This window comes from Polyodon spathula, chromosome 16 (genome assembly GCF_017654505.1).
Source record: "Polyodon spathula isolate WHYD16114869_AA chromosome 16, ASM1765450v1, whole genome shotgun sequence".
Lineage (NCBI taxonomy): Eukaryota > Metazoa > Chordata > Actinopteri > Acipenseriformes > Polyodontidae > Polyodon > Polyodon spathula.
This window is the reverse complement of record NC_054549.1, coordinates 5,179,046-5,205,513: the sequence shown is the minus strand read 5'-3', so window position 1 is coordinate 5,205,513 and position 26,468 is coordinate 5,179,046. Positions and strand designations below refer to the sequence as shown.

At 41.3% G+C, this 26,468-nt stretch overlaps 2 protein-coding genes across 3 annotated transcripts; both read right to left on the bottom strand.

The window, feature by feature from the left end:
• Positions 1-181: 181 nt before the first annotated feature.
• On the bottom strand, positions 182-18,500 carry LOC121328409 (anoctamin-7-like). 2 transcript variants are annotated; one of them, XM_041273053.1, is made up of 23 exons: positions 18,060-18,500; positions 16,501-16,609; positions 15,671-15,849; positions 15,132-15,239; positions 14,807-14,943; positions 14,123-14,180; positions 13,875-13,985; positions 13,254-13,419; positions 12,547-12,637; positions 10,958-11,054; positions 10,693-10,836; positions 9,768-9,905; positions 9,012-9,110; positions 8,663-8,765; positions 8,274-8,385; positions 7,751-7,805; positions 6,682-6,779; positions 4,398-4,534; positions 3,860-4,065; positions 3,323-3,465; positions 2,737-2,827; positions 2,458-2,620; positions 182-1,272 (listed from the first exon to the last, which is right to left on the bottom strand). In XM_041273053.1, exons 1-23 carry the CDS (start codon positions 18,171-18,173, stop codon positions 1,241-1,243), a joined length of 2,691 nt encoding a protein of 896 aa, XP_041128987.1. In that variant the 5' UTR covers positions 18,174-18,500; the 3' UTR covers positions 182-1,240. The 2 variants fall into 2 exon arrangements, with proteins under 2 accessions (XP_041128987.1, XP_041128986.1); XM_041273052.1 differs by having other exon boundaries at positions 2,486-2,620; positions 18,060-18,498.
• Positions 18,501-19,718: 1,218 nt separating this feature from the next.
• Positions 19,719-23,575, bottom strand: LOC121328403 (ciliogenesis and planar polarity effector 2-like). The gene is made up of 5 exons (XM_041273043.1): positions 22,892-23,575; positions 22,656-22,808; positions 22,254-22,378; positions 21,853-21,989; positions 19,719-21,336 (listed from the first exon to the last, which is right to left on the bottom strand). The coding sequence occupies exons 1-5, from the start codon at positions 23,001-23,003 to the stop codon at positions 21,120-21,122; spliced, it is 744 nt and encodes a 247-aa protein (XP_041128977.1). The 5' UTR covers positions 23,004-23,575; the 3' UTR covers positions 19,719-21,119.
• Positions 23,576-26,468: the final 2,893 nt, after the last annotated feature.

Sequence of the window (26,468 nt, the reverse complement as noted above, 5' to 3'; positions counted from 1 at the left end):
GGCTTTTTTTTATCGCTCTTCCTGTAGTGATTTAGAAGCCAAATCTCAAACCCCAGTGCACTAGAGCAGCCACTTTGAAAAGTGCTTTGAAACAGACTTTACAGTTATAAGTGTAAAAAGTTGTCAGGATGTTAACAATGAAAAGAAAAATGACAGGTATGTTATTTAAACAGTTGTAGCAACACATGGGGACATATAACACTATATTTTTCCAAACCCTGCTACTTACTTTTTAATATTATGGCAGCGTTATATATATCCAGAATATTTATTAGTGTCCAATTAGCTGTAAGTATGATGTTTAAAATACATTTTAATAGATTCAAAAGAATCTAATTGTTGTATTGCAAATTAAAATTGTTATACTCTGAGCTTTACCAAGCATTGCCAATGCAAACCTTTGAGATGTTCTGAATGTTGCATGAAGAATGAAGTGGCCGCACCACTCAAGGCCCACAGCCGATATATCAAAAGCAATTGATCTTTGTCTGTCACAGCAAATCATTATTCAGCCTTGGAGGATATTTTAGCTGTCGCTTTGAAGTAACAGCCAGAACAGATACTGGTTTTCCTGAAGCTTCTTCTTGATTTGAGAGGGCTTGGCGCAAACCTTACAGAGTCCCACACATGCAAAAGGTTTCTTACTTCAAGGAGAGCAACATCTCGTTCTGCTATACATGCACATATGAAAAGTAAAGGTACTAAAGTCTAGATAAGTTACAGAAGTTCCTGAGTTGCCAGAATAAATCCTTAAAGAAATCAGTAGTATTGTTTCCAGCAATTGCATTAGAACCTCCATATTAATATCCATGACCCTTTTATTTTGAGAAAAATCTACACTGATAAAGTTGGCTGTGCATATGAGCAACAATAATTCAAGAGTTTATTAATAAAATATACTTTGACAGTCCATGTCATTTTATTAGGCGCCCGCTTTTGATTGATCTAAAAATATAAAATAATGTAGAGATACAAACTGAGGACATACTTTATATTACAGTAACGTCAGGTTTGGTATTTAGATTCTTGAGTCCCTTTTGCTTCACGATCTCCTCGGAAACAGTGCGGCCAATCAGGAAAAAGAAAAACACAAATGAGCAGCTGCATGGCGATTGTTAGCAATTTATTCCCCTTTTGTTCCAGTCCTCCCAGTCTTCCTATTCAAAAAACGGCAGGTCATGCTCTGGCCAATCAAATATCCTCTTCCAGTTCAATTTCCTCCACTTCCTGCTCCGCCCCACTAGCACATGCTGCTTGGAGAGAGGTCGCTTGCTTTTGGGGGGGGGGGAGGTAAATAAAAATTCATTTGAGAACAATCTTTCAAATCTGAAGAATGTGTTTGATGAGAATACACCTCTTTTGCAACCTAGCGTGCATACTGTACCACAGCTATTTCAAATCACAGCATGCTGTTCACCACATCACAGCATGTCAATCAGTAACAGGGCATCTGTTTAATATGGGATTTAGAAATGTTTCATTTAGCTCAATGGCAATGCTTTAAAATGAACTAGTAATTATACAAGTAGAAACAATAGATTCCCTTGTACCATATTCGTTAGCGGTCAGTTGTATCTATAATTTAAAGTGTCCACAGCGTATTAATATTAATTTAAAACATTAGCAGAAATAACTTAATTAAATTGTATCTGCATCTGTCTATGTGTAATTTTCTTATACTCTGTTAACATTCTGATTGCAGCAAACTTAAAAACTACTCATCAGATTATTGTAGCATTTCATAAGTGATGATCCATGATGGGATTGTACTCACCTGCCATACTGTACACAGCCCTGTCTGTTACTGACAAACAATACAGAACAAAGACAGTCAGCACACAGACAGATACACACAGAGACACACGGACTGACACCAGAGACCACACCCGTGTGCATGAGCAACAGTCACTCCAGCTCGGCACGGAACTCAACAGCATTCTCAGCTTTGATTGCTCCACGTCTGGTTCTACTTCTTGCAGCACTCATACTGCTGTAGTTTGATGTTCACATTGGTGTTTGATTCATGCTTTATTTCCTCTCATCTTAATGCTTTGCTTGCTGGTTTAGCTGCCTGTTCAGTTAATAAGTTAGCTGCACGGATCCGAATGTTGACCAGCTCAGCACATCTCTGAAAATATCAAGACCACCTTGAAAAAAGTTCTTCTTTGTCCAATAAATAAATAAAAACTAAAATAAAACCCTCAGCTTCTAACCACCTACAGTACATTTTCATTTTCAAAAGCTTGCTTCAAATTACATCACAGGCTTTGTATTTCCTTTCTCATACAACGCCCCTGCAATAAATAGAATACTGAATAGTATATTTTCTTCCGCTCATTCATTTCTTTGGCAGTAAGAAAAAAAAAACAAAAAAACACATCGATCTCGTTCTGGTAACTGTTGCTGATGCGGGACGGAGAGACACAGCAGACAGACGTGTGACACTGCTGCACTGACCTGGGGTGGAGGCTGATCCTTGACTCACCCTCAGGACAGCATCCTGGTTGTCAGCCAGGGCCTGCTTGGCCAGGTAGCGCTCTCGCTTGATCTTGAGTGCCAGGGACTCTGGGACGTCTGGCACTATCCAGTCGATGGCACGGAGGATGAGAAACACCACATGCTGGGGGAGGGAAGCCAGGGACGTCATATCAAGAGGGGTTGTGAAGGCCATGAAACCTCCACAGCAGATATGGTCAAAGTACAGACAAGTAAATGAGTTAGAGAGCACCCCCATACCTCAAAGGCAATGATGAAGCCCAAGCGCACCGCCAGCAGCTCCCAGTAGAAGAGGGTGTAGTTCCCACTGTCATCTCGGAACGACTTGTATCTGATGAGAAGTGACAGAGGAGTGTGTTTGTTACTACTAATTCTGCTTTAAAAAAAGTTTTCAAAACTGGATCTAAGAATGCAAACATGCCACAACTGTAGTAGACTTGGAAATAGGGCACTACTTATCATCTTTAAAGTTGACACCACTGGTTTGCCCTCAGCTAATCAGAACACATGTACAAACGACTCAGCACAGCTTATATAAAAATACATTATTACTGTGCACATAAAATATGGCATTTTGTATTATTGCTCAGGGCTGCAATGATCTACTGCAGTGCATTAGGACTCCCTCGTTTGACTTACTCTGTATAAGGACAACATGCTATCAGTCCCTTTCAATTTAGAGACAATGAAAACACCTCTCATGATTATGACCAGTTTTTTTTTTTATTAAGGTCACTTATCTCTAATTACTGCAGAGGGAATACACAGCATGTTGTACTGAAAGCCTGCCCGTCTTTCCCTGAAGAAGATTGGAGTTAGCGGGCACCTGCACTGAGTGTGGTTCCCATCCATGTAGCTGGGTGGAGCGTGGGCCAGGGTGAAGTTGACGTAGCCGTGCAGGTTGCTGTCGAACTTGTACTGGTAGAGGAGTCGCGGCAGGAAGTCGGATGTGAAGGCAATCAGAAAAGCCTGCGGCAGAACAATGCAGATCTATTCAGGGTGGGGAATCTTGGGCTACCGTACCTGCATTAACATTAGGTGGTCCAGGATTGATGCTAATCAGGGTCTCTGAAATCAGCTGATAATTATATTAGGACTTCACACTTGGCATCCAGGTCTCCATTTGTATTCATAATAAAGTGATTAGATTAACTTTATTCAATAATAAAACCTATGAAAAATTATGTTTAAAATCAATTGGATTTCTTTCAGTACAGATCAGGTCCAGTCAGGTCTGGTTCAATTACCAACGAACTTTGACCTCTTCAATTAAATAATTAAGGACAGAGATCTCGAATTGGACTGGTGGAGCCCCTGGACTAGGTTTGTTTTTATAAATCTGGACACTGTCTCTCACACTCACATTGACAATGACAGAAAGGTGGGACAAGGCCTCCAGGATGTTGAACCACACCCCAATATCCTGGGCTCGCTCCGCCACAGGACGACGGTACTCGCAGACAAACTTCTGGGCGTCAAGGCGGATCTCCACCCAGTTATTGAGCAGAGCGAAGAGCGGAGCCAAGGGGAACGCTGCCACGAAGATGGTGATGAACCCAAACTGGAGGACTGGGGGAGGGGGGCAGTGTTAGACAATGAGCTCAATTCCAGAAAGCATGAGAACTTCATACATGAACTTATGTTTAAGATTAGGGGAATTAAAGTGAGAAATGTATCAATCTCCCTCCATTTCAACTACAGGGTGTGCTATGTTTGATATGAAATGTCTTGATGTAAAGAGAAACAAATTCAGATTGTCTAATTTAACAGAGAACATCATAATCGATTAACCCTAATAGAAGTGTATAGGACGTGCAAGAGATTTAACACAGAAGAGAACAGAACGGCTGTTGACGCTGGAAAGCCTCTGATAACTGCCAGCGCTGGTCTGTCTCTCTTACCCATCTCCAGATATTCCTCGAAGAGCCCCTCACACTTGATCAGCTCGTAGTCTTCCTCCCAGCGCTTGGGTTCCTGAGAGATCCGAGACCCTCGCACAGCTCCGATCTGACGCTTCTGCAGCCAGGCTTTCACCTTCCTGAGGGGAGCACAGCAATCAAACACAGGCAGGGGCGGCCAGAAGGGGTCTCCAACAGCACTTTTCTACAGCAGGGGAGCCCATTACCAAACTGAACATCACTTGGTTCTTGGTACAGTAGAACCTCAGAGTTATGAACACTTTGTGAATGGAATTCGTTCGTAACTCTGAAAAAGGTTTTCATAAACGTGGGCACCTGCTGTCTACACCCTCAATCTTGCGAATAACACAAAGATACAGCACAGTAATGCAAGACTCATATTGTTATGCTTCTAAAGTAAAATAGTTCTATAAACGGAAAAAGGCTACCTTTAAGTTACCATTGAAATGGTGATTGTAGCAAAAATACAGATTTAAACGGCCAGGATTAACATAGTGCTTGTTTTTAAACAAAATGCATTTGTGCAATTTGCTCAGTCCTTCACCCTCCTTTGACTTTGTTTAAAACTAAAATGTTCCTTGTACAATTGGCTGTGTTTGCTTTGAAATTTGCCTCGCCTCTCTGGATACATTTGTTGGAAGTAATTTAGCATTTGGTGTTCGTAACTCTGGGGTTCTACTGTATAGTGTTGTTTGCCACTACTGGAGCAGTTGATTAAGACGGCAAGGTGTTCTACTGTACATCCAACCAATACAAGCTCTTGCAAGAAAAAAATACAGAATAATGTCAATAGTAAATAAATATGTTTTACATGCAGATGTGTACTATATTATATAAATGATTTCACTTTCAGAATAATATTGTTTTAAATACAGTCAGTTCTGAGTTTGGGACAGACACATCAAGCAAGGTCTCCAATTGTTTTTTGGTGAAGTGAAAATAAACTTTTTTAATTAATTTAAAATATATATATATCATAGTAACAGTTTAATTATTTTTTAATTACTTTTGGTGCAAATTGTAGTGTATAAGTGATAAACTTGGATCATAGGTGAGCTTCACTTGGATGAACCACTGCTGAATTAGAGGAGAGGGGTTCAGTGAGACTTCCACTGCCAATATAGGTAAGAGTAAAGTGGAATCAAACCAAGCCTTGACAGATTAGGTAGAGACATCCATTTCAGAGCAGAAAGAAGCATTTTAATAAGCAGCTCAGAGCACCTGGCTGCCTGCCAGACTTCACGCTCCCCGATTGTATAATTACTGTCTCTTGCTGCTCTGTCTGTGAGGCCATGAAATATTAATAAGGATCTACAGGGGGAGAACCTGACAGCTTTCCTCTCTTCGGAATAACATTCCTGCAGCCTCCCTTCCTGGCCACTGGAGCATATTAAAAATGACAGTTCGGTGTTATTAAAAATCATTTTGAAAAATTGTTTCATAAGAGCCTGCTATGACGATTTTCCTTCTTTTTTTTAAATTGAAAATGTAATTAATTGCTTTCTCTCACACTCCCTCAGCCTCTTTCTCTGTTTTATCAATGTTTTTAATTCCACTGAAGAAAAATATATGTTGAACTTATCCTTGAACTGGATACAATGCAGTATTCAAACCCCTTCATAAAGTCTACATAACATTGATTCATTTGTGCAGAATCCTTCATTACCGCAGAGAACAATGACATGTCACAAATATACATTATTAATAACATGCAGTCATAACATGTTGCAAACCAATGCAGTATAATTGAATATTCAGCATGTCAAGTGAGTGTGACTCCTAGCCGTTAACACTTCTGTTGTAACTATTGATACCTGTCAGTGTTCAAAGTCATAATGAACGATCATGCACAGAGTTATGTAGCCTTTATGAATGCTACATGGCATATGATTCAAATAACGTTACCCAATTCATAGCTCTGTTCTGTAGTGAAACATTTCTACTGCTCCCTTTAAAAAAAAAAAAAAAGCACTAGCTCAGCTCAATACTGACAGCTTGCTTTATTGGCTTATAAATGACCATAAACGCTTTCTTAATCAGGCAGCGCGTTATTTATGTTGTGTGCTGTAGTAGCTGCTAAGAGGCTGTGGAAGCATAAAGTCACTGTTTGATAAAAGCAACCAGGAGGTGCAAAACAACTGCTGCACTTGTGCTTTGCTTTCGATGCTTCTGGCCCTTAGCAAAGAGCCATGCCCTCTGTGCTGCCGCTGCATTAGAGCGCTTGAAGGTCGTTTGAGATGCTCGTGTATTTCAGGATGGCACTTACGGAACAACAAACTCATGGATGTTGCCGATGATTTGCTTCCCAACCATGATGATGAAGAGTTGCTCAGCCAGTTCAATTAGACAACCGCCGGGACCACACTGTCAAAAGCAGCACACACAGTCAGGGCACTGCATCAATATTATATATACATTTATAACTTATATTTGAGCATCAAAAGAAACGCATCACTTATATTTGAGCATCAAAAAAACATATCACTTATATTTGGATAAAATGCACTAGATGCAATCGAAAAAATTACATGTTTTAGAGCAGGTGCGGTGATTTTTTATTGTGCTGATTAGCAATTGACATCACGAAGATGCTGCAAAATGATCTATCGTTCTTGGCCAGGTGTTGTGACTCTCCCAGTTTGTGGCCTGTTGTTGGCAGAGTGTGTCTGGTTATGCCGTCTCGCCAGGGTTGAAAATGCTGGCTGTGAGCACCCAAGACGGCGAGTCACAGTACGCTGCCCTAGTCCTGCTCCAACATGCCGATTGCACGAAGGCGCTGCTCTCTTGACAGACATGGCATATTGTTTTTTTTCTGTGATTTTCTTCACTGCTTTTATACAAGCTAGAAATTCAACAGCTGAAATCACTCCATATCCACTGTCCAATCAACTGTCTCACTAATTAGATGATTAAGTGCATATGCTTCAGTCACAGTCACGTGTCCAGTATCCTACTTCCACTATTTCCACTAATTTTTGTTTGGTTTTGGAAAGCAGTCCCAGGAAAAGTAAATATATGCTTTAGGAAAAAAAATATATTTATATAAATGTGTTAGAACAGTGATAACTTTCTTCGATGCTCGGTGTATAGATATATATATATTATATATATATATATATATATATATATATATATATACAGAAAGCACATCAATATGACATTTAAAGCTTATAGTACAATGCTAATATTGAAAATGTTTTTCAAACTGACTTCTGCAACACCAGTGTAAAGGTGAGACACTGACAGCGCTGGGGATTGAAGTTCTCTCTCTCTGTCTGCCTGCCTATTTACAAGCACCGAGATGACAGCCATGAACAATCTGTGAGTTTACTTACATCTTCATTGCGCATTCCAAACAGCTTGCCGTAATGCCCAGGATACCCAACAAACCTGCAAAGGAGGAGAAATAGGAGCTTTTAAACTGCAAGTGCCTTCACCTGTGTCATGCACTGATACAACACCGACTGTCAATCTCATTCAATTCAATGTAGTATCACATTTTAAACAAATCTGTATAAAGTCTATATATATTGTACTAGATGCGCAGCTGTGAAAATAAGCAAACAAAATCTAGGAAAACAAATTGATTTTTAAACAAAATGGATTTCACCTTTAACCCTAGAATCCTGATGAAATGTTAATACAGGTTAAACAAAACACACTGATGAAGGCCTACATCCTTGTCTATATGACATTGTTTCTTGTAAATGTTACCTATATAATTGAGTGCTTATTACCTGCTCATTGTTGCTTTAATTCCCCAACTCAATGTGGATGGGATCTCCCTGGAAATTGGCTGAAGCAGAGTTGCAAAAATATCTCCACTACATGTACTGAGAGTTTTCCAGAAGCGCTTACCTGCCTTTGAAGAATGCCACATAGAAAGGAGAAGAATAGAAATTGACAAACTGGAACACAAACACTTTGAAAGTGAAGGCATCTTCGTACTGAGTCTGGGTGCGGTGCATCTCTGCAAGACAGACAGACAGACAGTCAGGCAGACAGACAGGCAGAAAGACAGAGAGAAAGATAAATAGACAGACAGTCAGTTTTCTAGTCAGTAATGTATGGGTATTATTGCTCAGTTATGGACCGGTCTAGTGAATATTAAACCAAACTGGTCAATAACACCTGCAGTTACATTCCAATGAAGATGCAAATCTGTCAGTGTGTTGTGGTCAGGTTGTTACTGGTCTCCAGTGCTGGCTGTGCTGTGTCTCTTTGCTGAAGCAGTGAAGAGCCCGTACCCCACTTGGTTAACTGCTCCGCCAGTGCAGTGTAGACCTGGCCCATAAGCAGGATCAGAGCCAGGTTCACCATGCTGCTGGAGATGTTAGCAATGTTCCCAGCCTGCGGGGAAAACACAGACAAACCGCAATCACCCGAAATACGAGGCATCAGTGGGGTTCAATATATACCAAAAATATATAAGAAACTAGAAAGCTAACGTTCATTTAAAGCCCCAAAAGAATTTCAAATCTATCTTGTTAGCAGTTATGTCCTGATTGCACTGTGGTGCAAAAGCTTTTATACACCTGGCCCGAGTCTCCGGAATAGTTTGTGAGAGGTGCCTTTGCATTGCAATGTTTCTGTTACCTGTGTGCGGAGGACGGTGCTTTCTGTGTGATACATCATCATACTGACGATCCCCCGATACATGATTACAGTCACCAGGAATATCATAACCACGCAGAGCTGAGAAAGAGGGGCACAGAGGGACAGCGAATAGGACAAAGTAATCTCATTTCAACTACCCGAGGCACCAACAGTACATTAACAGGACAGATAGTGCAGAGTACCTGGGAAAGAGGAGGGGCTGACATCACTGAAGATTTAAAATCTATTTATCTCTCATACAGAAAAATAGCATTATTATTATTATTATTATTATTATTATAGTAGTAGTAGTAGTAGTAGTATTTATATAAAAGGAGAGGTTCTCTAGTTAGTTTAGTTGAAACAAAAAAATAGAAATTTAAGAGAAAAACATGACTAATTCATATAAGAACATCATATAAATAATTATTCAGTGTTTGTTCAGGTTTTGTCTAAGCATTGTGTGTAATACTACCTGATAAACTCCTTCAGCATAAGTAACTTTGCAGAAACCGCAGGGTAACTAAATAGTTTGAGTGTCTTGAACTGAAGATAAATGGGCATCGATGCTGCACATCTATACAAGATTAGTTTACTGGTCTGCTGTTTTGAGTTATCTCATCTGGACCTGTACACTGATCTGTTAAATGCTCATTCTTATACAGATACAGTGTCAGCGTCTTTCGTGTTATAGTACAATGCTGATGAAGACTTCCTGTTGAAGTGTTTATTTTTTGTGGGGGGCCCGAGTCTCACCATGATAACGATGACCATGGACCCGGTGAGCATGCGGGATAGCCGAGCTTTCTCTGGGAAGTAGGGCTCCTTCACTCCAGTCACAGGGTTCTGTTCCATCGCTGGCGCCATCGCAGCAAACTCGGGACGAGGGCGCTCCTGAACGAGAGTGGAGACAGGGAGTGAGAGCCAGAGCGCCAAGCCCCTGCCCTGTCTTTCACACTGCTGTAGGACGAGACAGTGCCAGCAGCAACCCATTTCTTAACTGCATAGCAGACCGGGACAGTAATAAGCAAAAACGATCAATCCAACCAGAACACAAAAAAAAAGTGCAATAAAGATATTCGCTCAAATCGGTCAATTAATGGTTAAATGAGATAATGTTGAATGCGAATAATCAATCAATTCATGTTTAAATGAGGCTTGCAAAATAAAATCCATGGCGATCAATCAATCGATTAATCTCAATCATCAGGTGCATGCTGCATGTCAAGACACTATAATATGGTTACACACCGTTGGAACCCTTATTATTCTATTATCATCTGCCGTGATGCCTCCAAGACAGCTGATCATGTTCCAGGTGTTCCAGGCTGTCACTTCGATTGTTTAGAATGTTAGTCAAATGAACTAAATGCGCGTGAGATCAGCATTTGGCAAAATTATAGTCACTTCCGCAAGTACTGCTCTCTGATTAATGATTACAAAGCTTTATAAAGGAGCTCTTCTTTGCCGTTGACTGCTGGAACATTTTGCCTCAGGGTAAATACTAGGATTATAAACATTTTCAAAACAGACCAGAATGTCTGAATGGATCTTTGCTGATTGTGTCGCTATACATTAGTTCAACAATGCAGAAAAGTAAGAGGGTTCTGTAGTCCTAAAACTCCACCCCAGCTGACTGGGAGGCATACAACGCTGTGTGGTTTTACTGGGCAGGACCTACCTCCTCCTCCTGGAAGTCCATGCAGTCCCAGTGGTGAGCCAGCGTGGCGTTCTTCCTCTTCCAGTACTCCAGAAACGTCACGGCCCAGAGTGACATGAAGACACTGAAGAACACTGTCCCTGGGTGATCAAACAGGTACCCCAGCTAGAGAGAGGAGAGAGGGAGAAGGCTACAGAGTAGGCACACCTTAACAAGCCAGAGAGACATCATCGCTGAGTTAAGGGAAGCACTGGGAGGACCCTGTGCCCCACAATGCCCTGGTTACCTTGGCCATGGAGCAGATATCCGAGATGTTCCAGGTGCTGCAGGCGTCACAGAGTGGGCACATGTGATAGGTCCCCCCACTGGAGCAAATCTCCTCACTGAGGAGAGAGGTAGTGAGAGAAAGCTATAGAAAAACAATCATTCCAGGTTACAGTATGCTTGGGAAGTTATCTGAAGTGAAGTGACACAGATTGGAGCGCAGAGACAACATGATTTAATTTAAGAGAAAAAAACAACCACATATCACATTCATTTACACAGCTGACCTTTTTAGTATCTTTATGCAGCTGATCTCTGCTTTACAGATCCCCGATCAAATTATTCCATCAGTAGCTAATTTGAACCCCACTGATGCCTCGTTTCCACTGCCTTTCCCAGGTATAGCTGAGCTGGATGGGATGGACGAGGTGTAGCTGGAGGGTGTTTCCACTGACACTCGGCTATATCTCAGCTACACCTCAGACAGCACAGTTTCATATCTCATACCCAACAGGGACAAACAGTGCCGCGAGGAAGCACATTACCGAAAGACTAAAGTGCTAAAGAGACAAACTGGTTTCAACAATGACGCTGTTAAAACATTTAATTGCATGTTTTATTCAAAGGATTATTACTGATTTTTGATGAAAAGCACATACAAAACAAACAGTTTTAGTACCAGTACTGTAGAGATTACAATCAATAATCTGACCAGGTTCTAGTCCCTACTGGTTAGCGAGAGTTTATTATAGTTTTAAAGGATATAAACAAAATGCAATCCTAAAATATAAGCAAACACCACATCTATACGTCCCCCGTAGCGCTGGAAAGAGGCAGGGGTGCAAAGCAGTACATGGTAATTCTACGCACTTCTCTGTTCAGCAGTCTGTAAAAACAGAATGCGCCAGCCTTGATTTCCAAATCAACAGCACTAATTGCTGTGACTGTGAGGGTTAATAACCTGCTGCCTGCCCGTCGCTCCCTGTCTCTCTTTGGATTGCGGAGTGTGAAACTTGAGCCACCCCCACTATGAGAGGTCAAGGATCCCAGAGTTGCCATGGAAACCGAGCAGTGCCGAGACAATATTATCGGCTGCTAATATTCCACAATCAAGCTGCAGCACTTTGGGTATCCAGCTTTGTTTAATGACAGGCTGTTAATGGGGAGTCTAACTAGCCTAAGGTGACAGTTAAACAGGGCTATTAGGAGTCTTCAAACAATCAAGACTGGATAATCTGATCCTGTGCAGTTCTTAACACCTTTTTAAAATGCATTTCCTCTCCAAGACCAAGTTAGAACAAGTATAAAAAAAGGATAACATGTACTGCTACTTTACAAATGAAGTAAAACCTGATTAAGACAGCTTATTCAAGATACCCATCATGCACTTGTATTTTAAAAATAATAATATGTGTTCTAGGGTTGACTGGCTGGTAAAAGCAGGTGACCTCTTATTTCAGCTGGCCTCCAATTGGACCACAGTTAAAGTCCAAATGGCTACTGATTGGTCTGGTTTGTTTAGAAAACTGCTTTCATTGGCTAGCCAGTTAGTACTCTGTTGCCATACCTTTCCCTCCTACAAATCTGCTATTTGAAACAAGCTGGACTCACGCAGGGGTGTTGGTTCCCATGGAGATGATGCCAGAAATGAAGACGAAGGTGCCCATCGCAGCAGCAGGGAGGAGCCAGGCTGTATAGAAACCTGCGGGTGAACCAGAAACACAGATTGACTGGTGAGGCTGGGAGAGAATCGAGGGCCCCCAAACCCCATTACAAAAGGATCAGGTGTGGAATACAGATACTGTATGACATGACAATGGGTCATTAATTCTTAGTGACCCACAAAAAGCATTTTTGTTGGATCAGTGGGATCCCGTGGTTAAACTGGTTCCCAGAATGGTAGAATTGATGGGATTTACCTAGAATGTTTTGATGGCATAGCAATTCATTCCAGCTCAAGTTAATTAAGGAGGGTTGCTTGATCTCTTACATCGATCAATTATTTTTTTGGTTGGTCAAAAATCATTTAAAAGGATGTTTGTACAAGTGTCTACAACACCTGTGTATGCACACGACCCCTACCCAGGAACCCTTTCCCTAATCACAAGAGCATACACCTCCTCAGAATGTGATCCACTCTCCCATAGCTGGAAAGATAAGATCTGCCATGACAGTGCATTCAGTTAAGGAGCTTAGATAATCAAATAGAAGCTGGGATTCGATTTCCTGGTGTAAAGAGCTAGATTAAGAAGTTATTCAGATCTCTTGTGTTAAAGCATGATGGTAAAAAGCAGGGCTGCCCTCAGAGGGTTGCTCACCAAGCCAGGCGAAGTAGATAGCAATCTTCTCCCCAAAGTACTCGCGGATGTGGTCCAGTGGCTGGTACTTGTACCATTTGGACCAGCGGCCCCAGTACTGGAAGATGACCTGCCGAGAGTTCAGCTGCTCCGGGTCAACCTCAAACGTTGAAATCTCGAAGGGGCCCTGAGACAACCAGCAAGGAAAATAATTCATTTTATGCACAGTTGTTAAATTTCTGTTCAGCCGATTTGAAGTAATATATGGTAATACAGGGATTTAATATGAGTTTAATCAAACACACTTGGGCTTGTTACCTACAAACACTGTAGCAAATCAAACTCACAGTAAAACCTGAAATGGGTGAAAATGCTAAGTAATAGGAATGTCATTTCCATCCCTGAAATATCTACAAATAATGCATTCTAAATAAGACCCTTATTTTAATTCTAAATTAGGATCCCATCTGTCATTTTATTTTTACTTTTAAAGACAACAACACACAAGTGAGGCTCACACACATGGCTAGAGATGCTGATTCCATCAAAGCCCCCTTCTTCTATTGATTTAAGCAATTTGAATCTATTGAATAGACCCGCTTGTTTCTGTGGAGATCATGCAACTGAGAGCGTTGTTCTTACCTCATGAAGTGGGAAAGCAGCTGAATACGCTCCTTCGTTCAGTAACCTCTCAATCCCGATTTCAGCGCGCTTGCGTTTCCCGTAAGCCGTCCGGGCCAGAATCTCGTACACCTGCCAAGGCCAAGTCCCAAAATAAAAAAGCATGCTCTACCTGTTATAGACTCCTGTCTACCGCCACCTCCTTGCTCATTTTATGAAAGTAAACTGAACTATAATTGATATTTATTCAAGCAGAATATGATACTTACAATTCGGTGTCTCTGTGTGTTTGTGAAATAGGTGTCATGATCTTCGCAGCCCAGAAACCTGCAGACAGGGACACAAGCATCCGCACAGAGGTGACACTGACACCAACACCAATAAAAGCAATTTCATCCATTCAAGATTTTAATATAAACTTGATTAGCAATGGTGTCTAGGTAACAAGCTCAGGTGCAGCTTATGAAACTCATAGTAAAGCCAGGAATGGATCAAACTGCTATGCAATGGGAGTTTTATTTCCCTGGTGTTGTGTGGGGGTGTTTGTATATTTACTCTGTTTGATTTGTTATTTCCAGTAAAGTTACAGCTGTCAAATCCCTCGATAACAAATCAATAAGCTACACAACTGCAACAGGTATTATAGTGCAGAATCTCACATTCTTGCAATCAGGAATGACTCGTTTTCAAGGAATGAAACCTGGACACAGAGTGGCTCAGATGCAAAGCACATTTTAACAGTCCAGTCTCATTCTGAAGGATGAGATGCCCATATAAAGCTGATAGCACAGTAACATATACAGGTATTATTACAAGTACAGATTCAGCAGCCTGGACTTCCAGTTCAATTAAAATAAAATTATCATGTAAAAAATCAAATAAGATATAGTGCTAACCAAATTCATCCATGACTAACCAGGACACAGGACAACAGTTTCTCAGAAAGCACTCACTTTGCCATTTTGGACTTGCGAAAGGCGCAGGTGTAGTAATCGACTGGCTTTTTGGGGACCGACTGGGACATGATGTTGGGGATCCAGAGATTCTTCAGGAACTGGTCTGAGGAGTTCAGATCAGGGTTTGGCTGTGCCTGCAGCAATACAATACAATACAATGCAATGCTATACAATGCAATACAAAACAATGATATTTCCACCATGTGTCCCTAACAGCAATCATAGATGATAAGGTAAAACTATTAAGTGCTATTTTTGAAAGGAGAAATGTTATGTTAATGTTGCAAAATGAGAATGAAGAAACATTACAAGCATTACTGACCTGTAGGGGAGCTCTCATGCACAGCTCCTCTGCGTAGTACACCAGAACGTCCCAGGGGGCGCTCAACTTTAGGAAGTGAATGGTCTTTCTGTCGCTCACCGTCTCCTCCTGGTGGGGAGGGAACAGAACAGCAAGCACACTCACATACAGGAAAGCACAGAATAGCAATATGTTACGATTTTGTGGACTTCTCCCAAATGAAACTCTCAGACTTCGTGCCATTTAATAATATGATGCTACCTACCTTTCAAACGTAACTTTGTCCACATTATTAAGAACATAAGAAAATTTACGAACGAGAGGAGGCCATTTGGTCAATCTAAGCTCATCCAGTCTCTCAGAACATTGTCAAGTTAGGTCTGAAGTATCCAAATGTTTCTCCCTCAACACCATGACTAGGTAACCCATTCTATACACTTACCAGTCTTTTACCACTTAATTTCCAAGCATTATAAACTATTCATTTGTTTCTTGTCCATACCCAATACAAACTGGCCACCACACTTCCTGTAGAAGCCGAGGGAGTTTATCTGACCCACCTTTTCCAGCAGCAGCCCTGTGTTCTGCAGGTTCCTCACAAACTTGTCCCTCCAGCGGTTGTGCTTGGTCTCCTTGCTGTCCACGCTCTTCTGCTCCTCCTTCCCCAGTTCCTGGTAGCGGCTCCTGGCTCTCCTCTTTCTGCGGCTGTGGTTCCGCACCTCCCACACCAGCACAAAGTCTGCAGGAGACAGCAGAGACACTGGGGGAATCACTCACTGAGCCTTACCCATATCACATCGAAAGAGTGAGATCCAGATAGAGAGGAAAGCACAACAAGTCAGGGTTAAAGAGCAATTAAGAGGGGGGGAACAGAAGGTGATTGAGTGAGGTAGGAAGAGTAGAAAGGACAAGACAGCAGGAAATAGGGAAAAGTGGTGGGGAACAGAAGGGAAAGGAAAGAGATGAAGAGTAGATACATGTCGAGGAAGGGGGCATAGAGAAGGGGAGAAGCATGCAAGAGAGATCAGGGAGGAAAAGGAGCAAGAGACAAAGCTGATGCGGACGGGGGAGGTGTGGAGAGAAGAATGCAGGAGCAGTCAGTAGGGGATTGAGAAGCAGGCTTTACTAGCAGCTCTGATGAAGCGAAGGTGTGAGGAAACTGAGCATGGATGGCGAGGCAGTCCTGCCGCAGTGAAAGAGTGGCCCCTCTGGGGCTCGTTCAGAGCGTGCTGGAGAGCCGGCAGCAAATCCAATCAATGTTACACGCTAACTTTGTCGGATTATTAATTAATGTTCTAAATGGACAAGGACTGAAGATCCTATTTCTTGGTAGTGACTACTGATTTACACAAGGCCCCTGGACATGGCTGGTGAAGTGGGATGCTCTTACCGATTCTGGTTCTCCCGTCCCTGAAGAAGTTGCCATGGGGGTCCGAGGCTCGGGTGCCCCACCTCTCACAGTGGATGTAAATGGGGTCTTCATCCTCATCTTCATCAAGCTGCATTACAACAACATAATTTTTAAATCAGAACGCATTACTTTGGATGATCAAAATTAGTATTGACGTTAATACTTTCAGAGTAAATGTTCACCAAATCACTCCTCACACATTAGCTTAGGGATCCATTCTAAGCAGTACAATCTAGAAATCTAGAAACATGTTAACGTGTTATAAGATACTTGTGAGAATGCTGTTATGTTGAAATTTTTTGTTTCAAAACATTAGTTAAAACACCTTTCAGGGCTATGTGCTATGTCAATATTTCCGTATATAATACCGTGTTTTACAGCAGCTGCTTTTTATTGAGTTTCAAAAATCAATTAACATAGGGATGTTTGTTTGTTTGCAATGTAGATATCAATGACAGCCCCCTGAATATCAGATTTCTTTATCCTGTTAAACCTAACTATGCAACAAACACAACTGTCAATTGGAATGCTTTGAATAATAACAAGGAACCTGCTGTGGACCATACTTCAGTTCTGCACAATATACCACCAGTTCCTTGATGTCTGACTCCCACGGTTTAGTGTTCTGTGCACACTCAGAAAGCAGGGCTTGTTGCCAGTTCGGTTTGTTTACATTCCACACATGCCCAAGCTAACTGCTTGTCAGTCTGCCACAAAGCTATGCTCCTGCTAAGACCTGTAGCAGTATTATATAAAGTGTGAACCACACCCCTTGGAACAGTTCTCATTCTGCACCATCAGTTGTTTATTTAGCATTAAAGCAATACAAACAATATCTCCTTTTAGATCACAGATAATTAGTCATGTGCAAATTGGTGAGCCTTGCTTGTATGGCAAATCAACACAGGAAGGTCCTCTATCTATATGATTGCTGTTGGAGACAAGGGGCTTATCTCGTCCACTGCCATTCCATAAAACCGGTTCTATAGTTTACTGGCTAGTTAGAGCTGGTGACAATTAATTAGACCCAATAGATACTGATATAAGAAGACACAGAAAGGAAAGTAGAATTTATTCTACGAGCTGGTTTTACAATTAGCAGTAATCATGGAGTACCTAATGTTACCTTTGTTAAGGCAGTCCAAGATACAGTTAGTGCTAATCGGTCACGGGTGCCTTTTCTCTGCAGTTTTCGCTGCCTTGAGTCTGATTTTACCATCTGGATGCTCACACTGTTTCCCCATTTCACCAAAACTGGGACTTTTTTTGGCTAGAAGTATTTCATTAGGATTATAGAATCTGATTGATGGGATATCTCTATAGTCTTGGGTTGATATAATCTGTCTGGACCGTAGCCCAGTGCAAATAGGATGGACTTGTTAAGAAAATTAAACAGACTTATAACAAGTGGTGGTTCATAAAAACATTGGTTGTTTGTATGAATGCATTTTCAATAGACAGTGATGCATGATAAACACCTTGGGAATTCCACTGAAATATACAGTGAAGTGTTACAGAATTAAGATTGGTGTACTCACATATCTGGCACCCATGAAGCTGTCATTCTCAATGCTGCCATAGCAGTCTGGCTGATCGGCGGGGCCCAGGTCCAGCAACAGATCCCGGTCTGTACCAAACCCCTCCGAGTACATCTTCCTGATTGTGGTCTTCCTCAACTATTCGGCACTGCCCGGTCCATTGAGAGAGAACCGACCCTCCAGCAAACTCTGGGAAAAATAATCCGTGCTGAGCAGACCAGCTCCAGTCAACAGGAGAGAAGAAAAGCAAGAGATGCTAAGAGAGAAACTGCCTTGCTTTTGTGGGTGAGAGGGATGGAGACTGTATGTATCTGCAGTAGGCTGATGCTTCAGTCCAGCCCTCTGCATGCATATTGCAGGCACTCTCCTCTGGGAGTGGTTGGAATACATTGTGAGCTACCGTAATTCTTAGAATACTGGTAGCTGCAGAGTGTGCAGTGGAGATGATTGGAAACTTTGTTCTTCACCAAATCTGATCACTGCATTCCCCCATCCCTTAATACAGCCCTCTCCTAATTCATAGCCACCGACTGAAATATTGAAAGGCTTGCGTATAGCTAGGTCCATAACAATTTCAGATCTCAAGAGAGCCAACTATAATCCATGCAAGTTGTTTTTAGACAATAAAAATCAATGGGTTTAATAAATTCTTATACGGTTACATGCAAAAGCAACCAGCAGATCTCATTAGTGGCATCACTTTGAGTGTTTTGCATACATGTATAATCCTTCCTTTCATCGGATCCTGTATGCAAAAATAAACTTGTAGATCTTAATGCACAAGATGAAAAATTGCTCTACAGGTGGGAAAATGTCTTGTTAAAATGATTGTGTTAACACTTTTCCCTTTCTCTGCTACAATTCAAATATCGCAGTTTGGGGGTATTAATTATGTTGTGCTAGTGAGTTATGTATTCATCACCACTAAAAATGAAAACTCCCTGTCATCGGTGTCTGGTCTTGTTAAATAAAGGAAGTGAATGATTGATTGAAGTTGATCAGATTGTTGATCAGATGTTGACATAAATGTTTAAACTACTTTTTCTTCAGACCACATCCCATCAAACAGGCATGCCTAACCACATCCCATCTCAGAGAAGATGAGCCATTAACAGCTAGGAAGTCATTAAACCCACAGCATTCAGGAGATTCCCTGACACTACGGTAATAGGATTCATAGTGGGATCTCATTCTCTCTGCATTTCACGCAAGGAACAAATATTAATATTTATGCTGCAGAAATGCAACAAAGCAAAAACACGGCAGGTTTATGGATCAGGTCTGAAACTAAACAGCGGGACTGGGCTAGGTTTTAATGAAGAGGTAGTTTCTTTTTTTTTTTGTAATTCACATGAACTGTATCAGATTATTATGCAATCCATTTTCTTGATAACCTGGATTACTGACATCTTTGAAAGTTTAATAATAGAATTGTTTTCACAGCTGGACAAAATAGATGCTGTTTTGTGTTTGCTTTCTATCTGGAAGTGTAACTGTTAACGTTTTTATATTATTGAATGCATTACGTACCAAAAGGACATTTTGAAAAATGTACTTTATATAAATGAATTTACACACTGAGAAAAGTGAATTACACAATATTGTATCAGTGGACGTTTTGAAACATGTATTTTACATGAATGAATTTACACAAGATAAAAAGGGAATTACATAATATTTTAATTATAAAGAGAAATGTACAGCCAACTTAATAAAGCTGTCATTCCCTCGCGGGGTTCTGCTGATAAAATACAAAAGCAAAGGAATTCAATATACTTTAGCGTCATTTACTTGTTATACATGGTAAAGAAAATTGAAACTGTAGTTATATATAATAAAGCAGATGATGCATAACTGAATTGAAAATTCTGAATTAAATGTAAATTGTTCCGTATTTACCCCAATATTGACAAACTATTTCACGAAACTTATTTAGGTTTTTTTGTATAATACAGTTTACAATTAAACTTTTTTTTTGTATATTCTGGCACAGCAGCATCACAAATTGAAACAAATGTACATTATACACCACAACATGAAAGTCAACACCTTAACATTGTTAAATTGCATACATTATTGCTTTTCTGTTAATACACAAGTATTTAGTATATAGGCTAGTAGTGAGTACTAGTAGCATTGAAAAAAGAAAATTCCCCTTGCATTATCACTTTTCCTTTGCAGACACAGTAAACAGTCGCTGGTATAAAGAAAACATGCTTCCCCATATCCTATTAACTGCAGTGTTTGATTTATTTCTTCATTCTGATTTGCACCATGCTTGTAGCAATAGCAAAATTGAATTTTGTCCACATTATAGATAGTATCAAACTGCTATGATTACTGGACGTGACAATAAGCTACTCAATCACAACAGAAACTGTAAACATATACCTGGACTGAGTCATCAAATTTCATTAAATAGAACAAGTTTGTATTTTATATAAACAAAATTTTAAGACAGGTGAGCAGATTTGCTGCCAGCTGTTAGCAGCCAGTATCACAGACACATGCAGCTGAGCAGACATGGATGACGTTATTTGAAGTCTCTATTAAAGAGACTGTCAGCTTTTGATTCCGCTCCAGAGAGGTTTAGGGGAAACCTGAAAGCAATTTACTGCGAGCTGGCACTGTCTGACCAAATACTCACTGAATCCCAGGTGCAGTGACTATTCCCAGTCTGCTGTGCAATTGGTTCGTTCACGAGGGATTTTAAAGAGGTTTCAGGTAGCTGGCCATTCCTATATGGTTATAATTCACTAGGTCAGGTTAAATTGGTTCCAAGTGTAATGCATTTTGTTAGCGTTGTCCACACTGCTGAGACTATCTGCAGTAAATGGATGCTTCTGTCCAGCTCTTGCATATAAGTTGTTCTGTGACTACATTGAGCAGCAAGTCTAATCTGAGCTTGTTGGCAGCAGGTTACTCTAAGTAATTTATTTGGACTGGTCCATGAGTGCAGTCTATTTTTATCTTGTTAGCAGTGCAGCATTTTTGTCAGTGAATGACCAGTGCAATCCATCCCAGTGTTAGTATCAGGTCTGAGCTTGTTAGCAGGTGTGGTTAGTGACTGTGTGGTTCTGTGTGCAGCCTGGCTGCCTGTAGGTCCTGAGCCCACAGTTGCTCTGCCAGTCCGTTGAGGAGGGGTGCGATATCGGCCAGTCCAGCCCGGCCCGACCCACCCCCTGCACTCTGGAAACAAAACACGGGCACAGCCCAGGCCTGCTGGAACTCTCTTAGCTCCCGTTCCGTCACGTCTGTATGCATGAACTGGTCAAATCTGCAGCCCCAGTCAAGGAACTGCTTAACACAGCTACAGCACAACAGCCTGAACCGCTCCAAAGCCAACCAACAAATGGTGTGGGAACAAGAAAAGCCCATCCCTTATTAGCACACCATTCACCCCTAATAGAGGATCTATTTTTAAAAAAAAATTACTACTGTTTCTTTTTTTTTTTTTTAAATGTTCCAGGTGTTTTAAATCCTATTACATAACCTGGTGGGCTATTCCATGCATTTATAACTGTAAAAAAGTGCTTCCTACCTTACTTTCCAAACTTATTTTAACTCAGCTTCCAAGTACACCCTCTTGTTCTACTCTGTGCTAAATTTTAAGTAGAATGAATATTATACTACTTACACTCTACTGGCTAGTTGTAAGTTTAGTCCCCTATTCCAACCTCAGATCTAGACATGTTCTGGTTATACTAACAGCCAGTTGTTGACCTAATCTTAAAGGGTTTGAATTAAAACCATCCCTTTTCCCAGGTTGCCTGTGAATCTTCATGAAGGATACTTGGTGCCCACCACCAGCTTGACGTTGCTGCCTGCTGAATCAGAGATGCGGGTGATCTGATTGGACAGGTCATCGAAGGAGGAGCGGTCAGTAAAGGAAAACAGGTGCAGAACCGCATCTGTCTGATCTTTGCAGGCCTGGGAGATACACAGGGGTCACTGGGGCTTGCAGGCTAAATGCAAAATGTGCTGCAGCTTGAATACTTTAAAGGCAGGAGCAAAATTTATCATGAAACCAAAAAGTGGAAGGGAATGATAACCACTGAGGTTGAAAGGGATATGAAAAGTTGGAGAAAAGGGGGTAGGAGGAAGAGAACTGCACATCAATCGCACAGCTGCTAAGGTAATACAAACGAAAGATATTTCATACATAGAAATTGCAGAATATAAAAACATGCATACAGGGAGCAGGTGGTCAAACTTCCGAAGTGCATTCTCTCCACAGTCCCAGAGCTGGAAGCGGAAGAGCAGGACTCGGCCATTGTCTCTCAGCTTCACTGGCCAGTAAAGAACAGTTGTCTGGATCCCTGGGAAAAGGAGCAGATACAGTCTCAGCTTCGAAACCGTTAGTATGAATTCAAGTTCTAACATGGCTCATTTAATTTTTGATTTTTAACAAAATAGTCCTGCATTCAAGATCAAGTTACCATATTATACATCAAAACAAAAGCAGTTTATCAGCACAAACACATAGATCCTGCTCACAATCTATTATACTGTTATTTTATTCTCTCATTACACCATTAATACCTTTAACTTAGAAGACACAAGTTGGTAAAATATTGCTACACCCTAGCCACTCACCTATGGTCTCATAATGCATGCTGGGCACCTCCAGCCCTGCAAGTTTTGCCACCAGGGCTGACTTCCCCACTCCGCTCTTCCCGGAGACAAAGACCTTGTAGCTGACAGTGTCAGCAGCAGCCTGCAGTGGCAGGACAGGAGCCTCCAGCAGACCTGACAAGCAAATCAACATGGTCATCCTCATCTTACAAATACCAGATGGGGAATGACGTTGTGTTCGTCCTGGCTCTTCTTACCAAAGCGCTTTCTCCGGTTTCTGTGCATGATGCTGTTGAAGTAGTCCCTGCTCTCCGGTGATCGCTGCCAGTCTGACAGGACCCGAGAGACAGGTCTGGGGTGAAGGGCCATCTCTCTGTCCCACACCTGCCCTTAATCCATGGCTTCCACTAGATTCAAAAAGCTACCCGGTATTATATTTGTATTTTAAATTCGTTGCTGCAAAATAACCAGTACCGAGCCTCAGCACCTTGCTTTGTTTATTTTGCACGTCATGACTCGTATGTTGCGACAGTTCATGAGTGATGACCTGTTTTTGCCTTTAAACTTTATATATTTTTAACGTAAATAAAATACAAAGTTTAATTCGACGAAACGTAAAGCGCAGTAATTAGCTTTGTAGTGCTGCCTTCATTAAGCCCGATTCGCAGGGGACTAAAAACCATCTAATAAACAGGTGGTTTCAGATGTTTTACCGACAACGGTGAAATGCAGTGCCGGGCGAATCGTACATTATTGATTCCACATAACACCGAATTTAAAGACATGCCCATACAATACCTGAAGCCTACGACAAGCGTTTTAAAAAAGCGTGAACGGTAGCTTCAAAATATGCAGAGAAAAAAAAAGTTATCTTTAGTATGTGAACTACTATGGGGATCTAGCGCCTAAACCTCACTGTTGCACTTCACAGCAACAGCGGCTCTCCAGTTCCTCTATGGGTGACGTCTTCACTGCGCGCCCTTCTTCCTGGCATCTCCACGTTGCTATGGGGAGACAAGGCGACGGTTTGTCGGAAACCATAGATATATAATGGAACAAGATTTTTTTTTTTTTTTTTTTAATGAAAGTACACATACAATATATTTGGCAATAGGTTACAGTTAAGGGGATGGAGGGTGAGCAGTTTTCATTTAAAATACGTATTTTAGTCTGGATTGTCAACCGCACTGGAATGGAAAGTTAATTTTATTTTGGACACACATCAGCCCAGCAATGCTGACTGGTAAAGTTATTTTCCAAAATACAAATATTAAACAAATAAGTCGTATCAAATGTAACTGCTATGATTTGGGGGAAAAACGTAATACTGTATCCTTATACCTGGAAAAATACTAATTCCGGTTCTTTCCAGTCCCACCTCCCTCGCATCAGATCTGTTATTGTATACAAAATATAGGAATGGGGAGAAATCGGACACAACTTAAGTTAAATTTGTTGTTTTTATTTGTATTTAACATATAAAAAACGTGCTATGTACACATACAGTATTCTTAAACACCTCTCAATTATAGTATTATGAGTCCATGCGGGTGCATGCCCAGTTCCATGGATCTGTCCAGCAGGAGGTGTGTGTTCAAAGAGCGGGCAATGTGTTGAAAGGAGAGGGTTCTCAGCGGTAACGGTGCGATTGCTCAAGGACAGCGATGACCTGAATTACTGCTCTGCTTCTGGAAGAGGGCATTAAAAAAGGGAGGTTATTACTTTGCAAAGACAGACCAGTATTAGAGGTTTACAGTGTCACTATCATAAAACGCCACATTATAAAATTAAACTAAAAACAAAACCTTACCAAGATAATCTTTCCCACTGGCAAGATTACTTGATTTTGGTATTTTTTTTTTGTTTTAAATTTATCATCACTAGATACTACCTGAATCAGGGGGTGAAATTGCAGCAATCCACCGCTCCTTTTCTTTTCTTAAAAAAAAAAAAAAAAAAAAAAAAACAGGATTTGTCATTCATAAAATCAAAACCACTTATTTGCTATTCTAGCCATTGTGTCACTTAAAAACAGAAGTGAAAGCTATTGTTTATATTCATTTCTTTTTTTTTTTTTTTTTTTATAAAGAGAAAATTAAGGAAGGGGGAGACTTAAATTGCAGGTTTTTGTAGCTCAGAAGCTCATTGTTGCACAGCAGCATGGAAGAGAGAGAAAACGCCTCTTACTCGCTGTGAGCCTGCAAGATGAGGGCGCTGGCCGAGCCTGCATGGTTTTCAGCGAGGTGCAGAAGAAAGGTTTCAATGGGCAGTCCCAGGGATTTCGCTATCAGCCGCTCTGCCTTCACACTGCTAGTCTTGGCGTAGTCCAGGACACTGAACCGCCCCTCCCTTGACCAGGCAGGAGAGGAGGAGGAAGAGTTACAGCAGTTCAAAGAAACACAGGCAGCAGGACCAAGAAAGAAATCCAGCCAGCTTCCAAAAACATTGTACCAAACAAAACAAATGCAGGGTTCTACCTTCGACCCAGTATCAGGGTAGCTGGTGGTTCCAATTACTGTGCTCGCAGCCCCATTTTGGGCATTTCCATTATTTGTTCCAATAACCATGTTAGATTAGTATTTTGCTAGAGCACTAAAAGCCATTACATATCTGCTTTGCTACAAGTCTTTTCTGTTGTATAGAACTTGTTTTTTGCAAACAATATCCAGGAACAGGGACAGGGGAGGGTGGTTCAATGTGCTTACTCCTTTTTCCCAGAAATCAACAGCAGGTCATTGAAGAGATGGAGCTGCACTGGTTTCGTGGCAATTTTGATTCTGGAGCCCCCGTTGGCTTCCTCCACGATGACTTGGAGCAGCTCTCCTTGATGCAACAGACAGCGCCCCCTAGTGATCAATGGGATGGACTGCAGGAAACAAGGCCTGGTCAACTGCATACTATAAGCAGAATGCCATGCAGTGCAAATACAAGTAGAACCTTCTGTATTAAATAAAAAATCATTTAAGATTTTCCAGAAACATTTCAAGCTTGTCGATAGTGCTACTTGATAGAGGATTAAATACCAATTGTGCATGTATGCGCAGTGTAATTATGCCAACCCAGTAGTGATATACATTGTTAAATGTATTCAGTACACAAATGACAACATGTTGCTCCTTCATCTGGTGGCTTAAATAATTCCAATATTAAAAATCATTATTGCTGCAAAAGTGCAATACAGACTGCTCCCCTAGTGGGACAAGTGAAATACTTCTTCGTAGCAGATGCCAATAAAAGTGTGCATGTTCCTAGAGGACTCTGTCAACCTGCTGCAAAGACCAATTTGGTGCACTGGTATTAAAAGAAGGTAGCCAGTCGAGAAAATGGCTTGGTTTGAGAATACCTTGACTTTGCGAAACACTGTTTGCTGCTCAAGGAGCACCAGCTCCTCCGTCTGCTTCATTCTTCTGACGTTGTCATTGCACTCCGACACAATCTAGTGAGGGAAAGGAATGGAGTCAGGACAGACAGAGACACAGTGATCAGTGAAAATCAGACTGACTGACGCATGCTGCTGCTAGTCGCCTACCTCACCCACAGCCCTGATAGCCCGTCTGAGTGATGGGATTACCGGCGAATCCAGATCAGACAACTTCAGGATGCTCTGAAAGACAAGAGCCAGAGTCCACCGCCAGAAAGCAGTGGTTAGCAAGGAGACATGGTAAAAGTAGAAATCAGCACGGTACACTGCAGAAGGCATTTGCCAAAGTGGTAGTCCACTTAGCTAAGCAAGGGCGCTGGAACTAGAGGTGCAATAGCACACCCTTGGCTTTGCATGGCTTCTGTCATATACAGGGGTTACAGTTTTGTTTAATGGCTTTCAGCACCCCCACT

Coding starts and splice junctions, on each gene's coding strand:
- LOC121328409 (XM_041273052.1), bottom strand. CDS start 18,173: ATGTACTCGGAGGGGTTTGGTACAGACCGGGATCTGTTGCTGGACCTG. Junction 16,610..18,059: donor GCTTCATGGGTGCCAGATAT/GTGAGTACACCA, acceptor GTTGTAATGCAG/CTTGATGAAGATGAGGATGA. Junction 13,986..14,122: donor ACACACAGAGACACCGAATT/GTAAGTATCATA, acceptor TGGCCTTGGCAG/GTGTACGAGATTCTGGCCCG.
- LOC121328403 (XM_041273043.1), bottom strand. CDS start 23,003: ATGGCCCTTCACCCCAGACCTGTCTCTCGGGTCCTGTCAGACTGGCAG. Junction 22,809..22,891: donor AAACCGGAGAAAGCGCTTTG/GTAAGAAGAGCC, acceptor TTTGCTTGTCAG/GTCTGCTGGAGGCTCCTGTC. Junction 21,990..22,253: donor AGTTTGACCACCTGCTCCCT/GTATGCATGTTT, acceptor TGTATCTCCCAG/GCCTGCAAAGATCAGACAGA.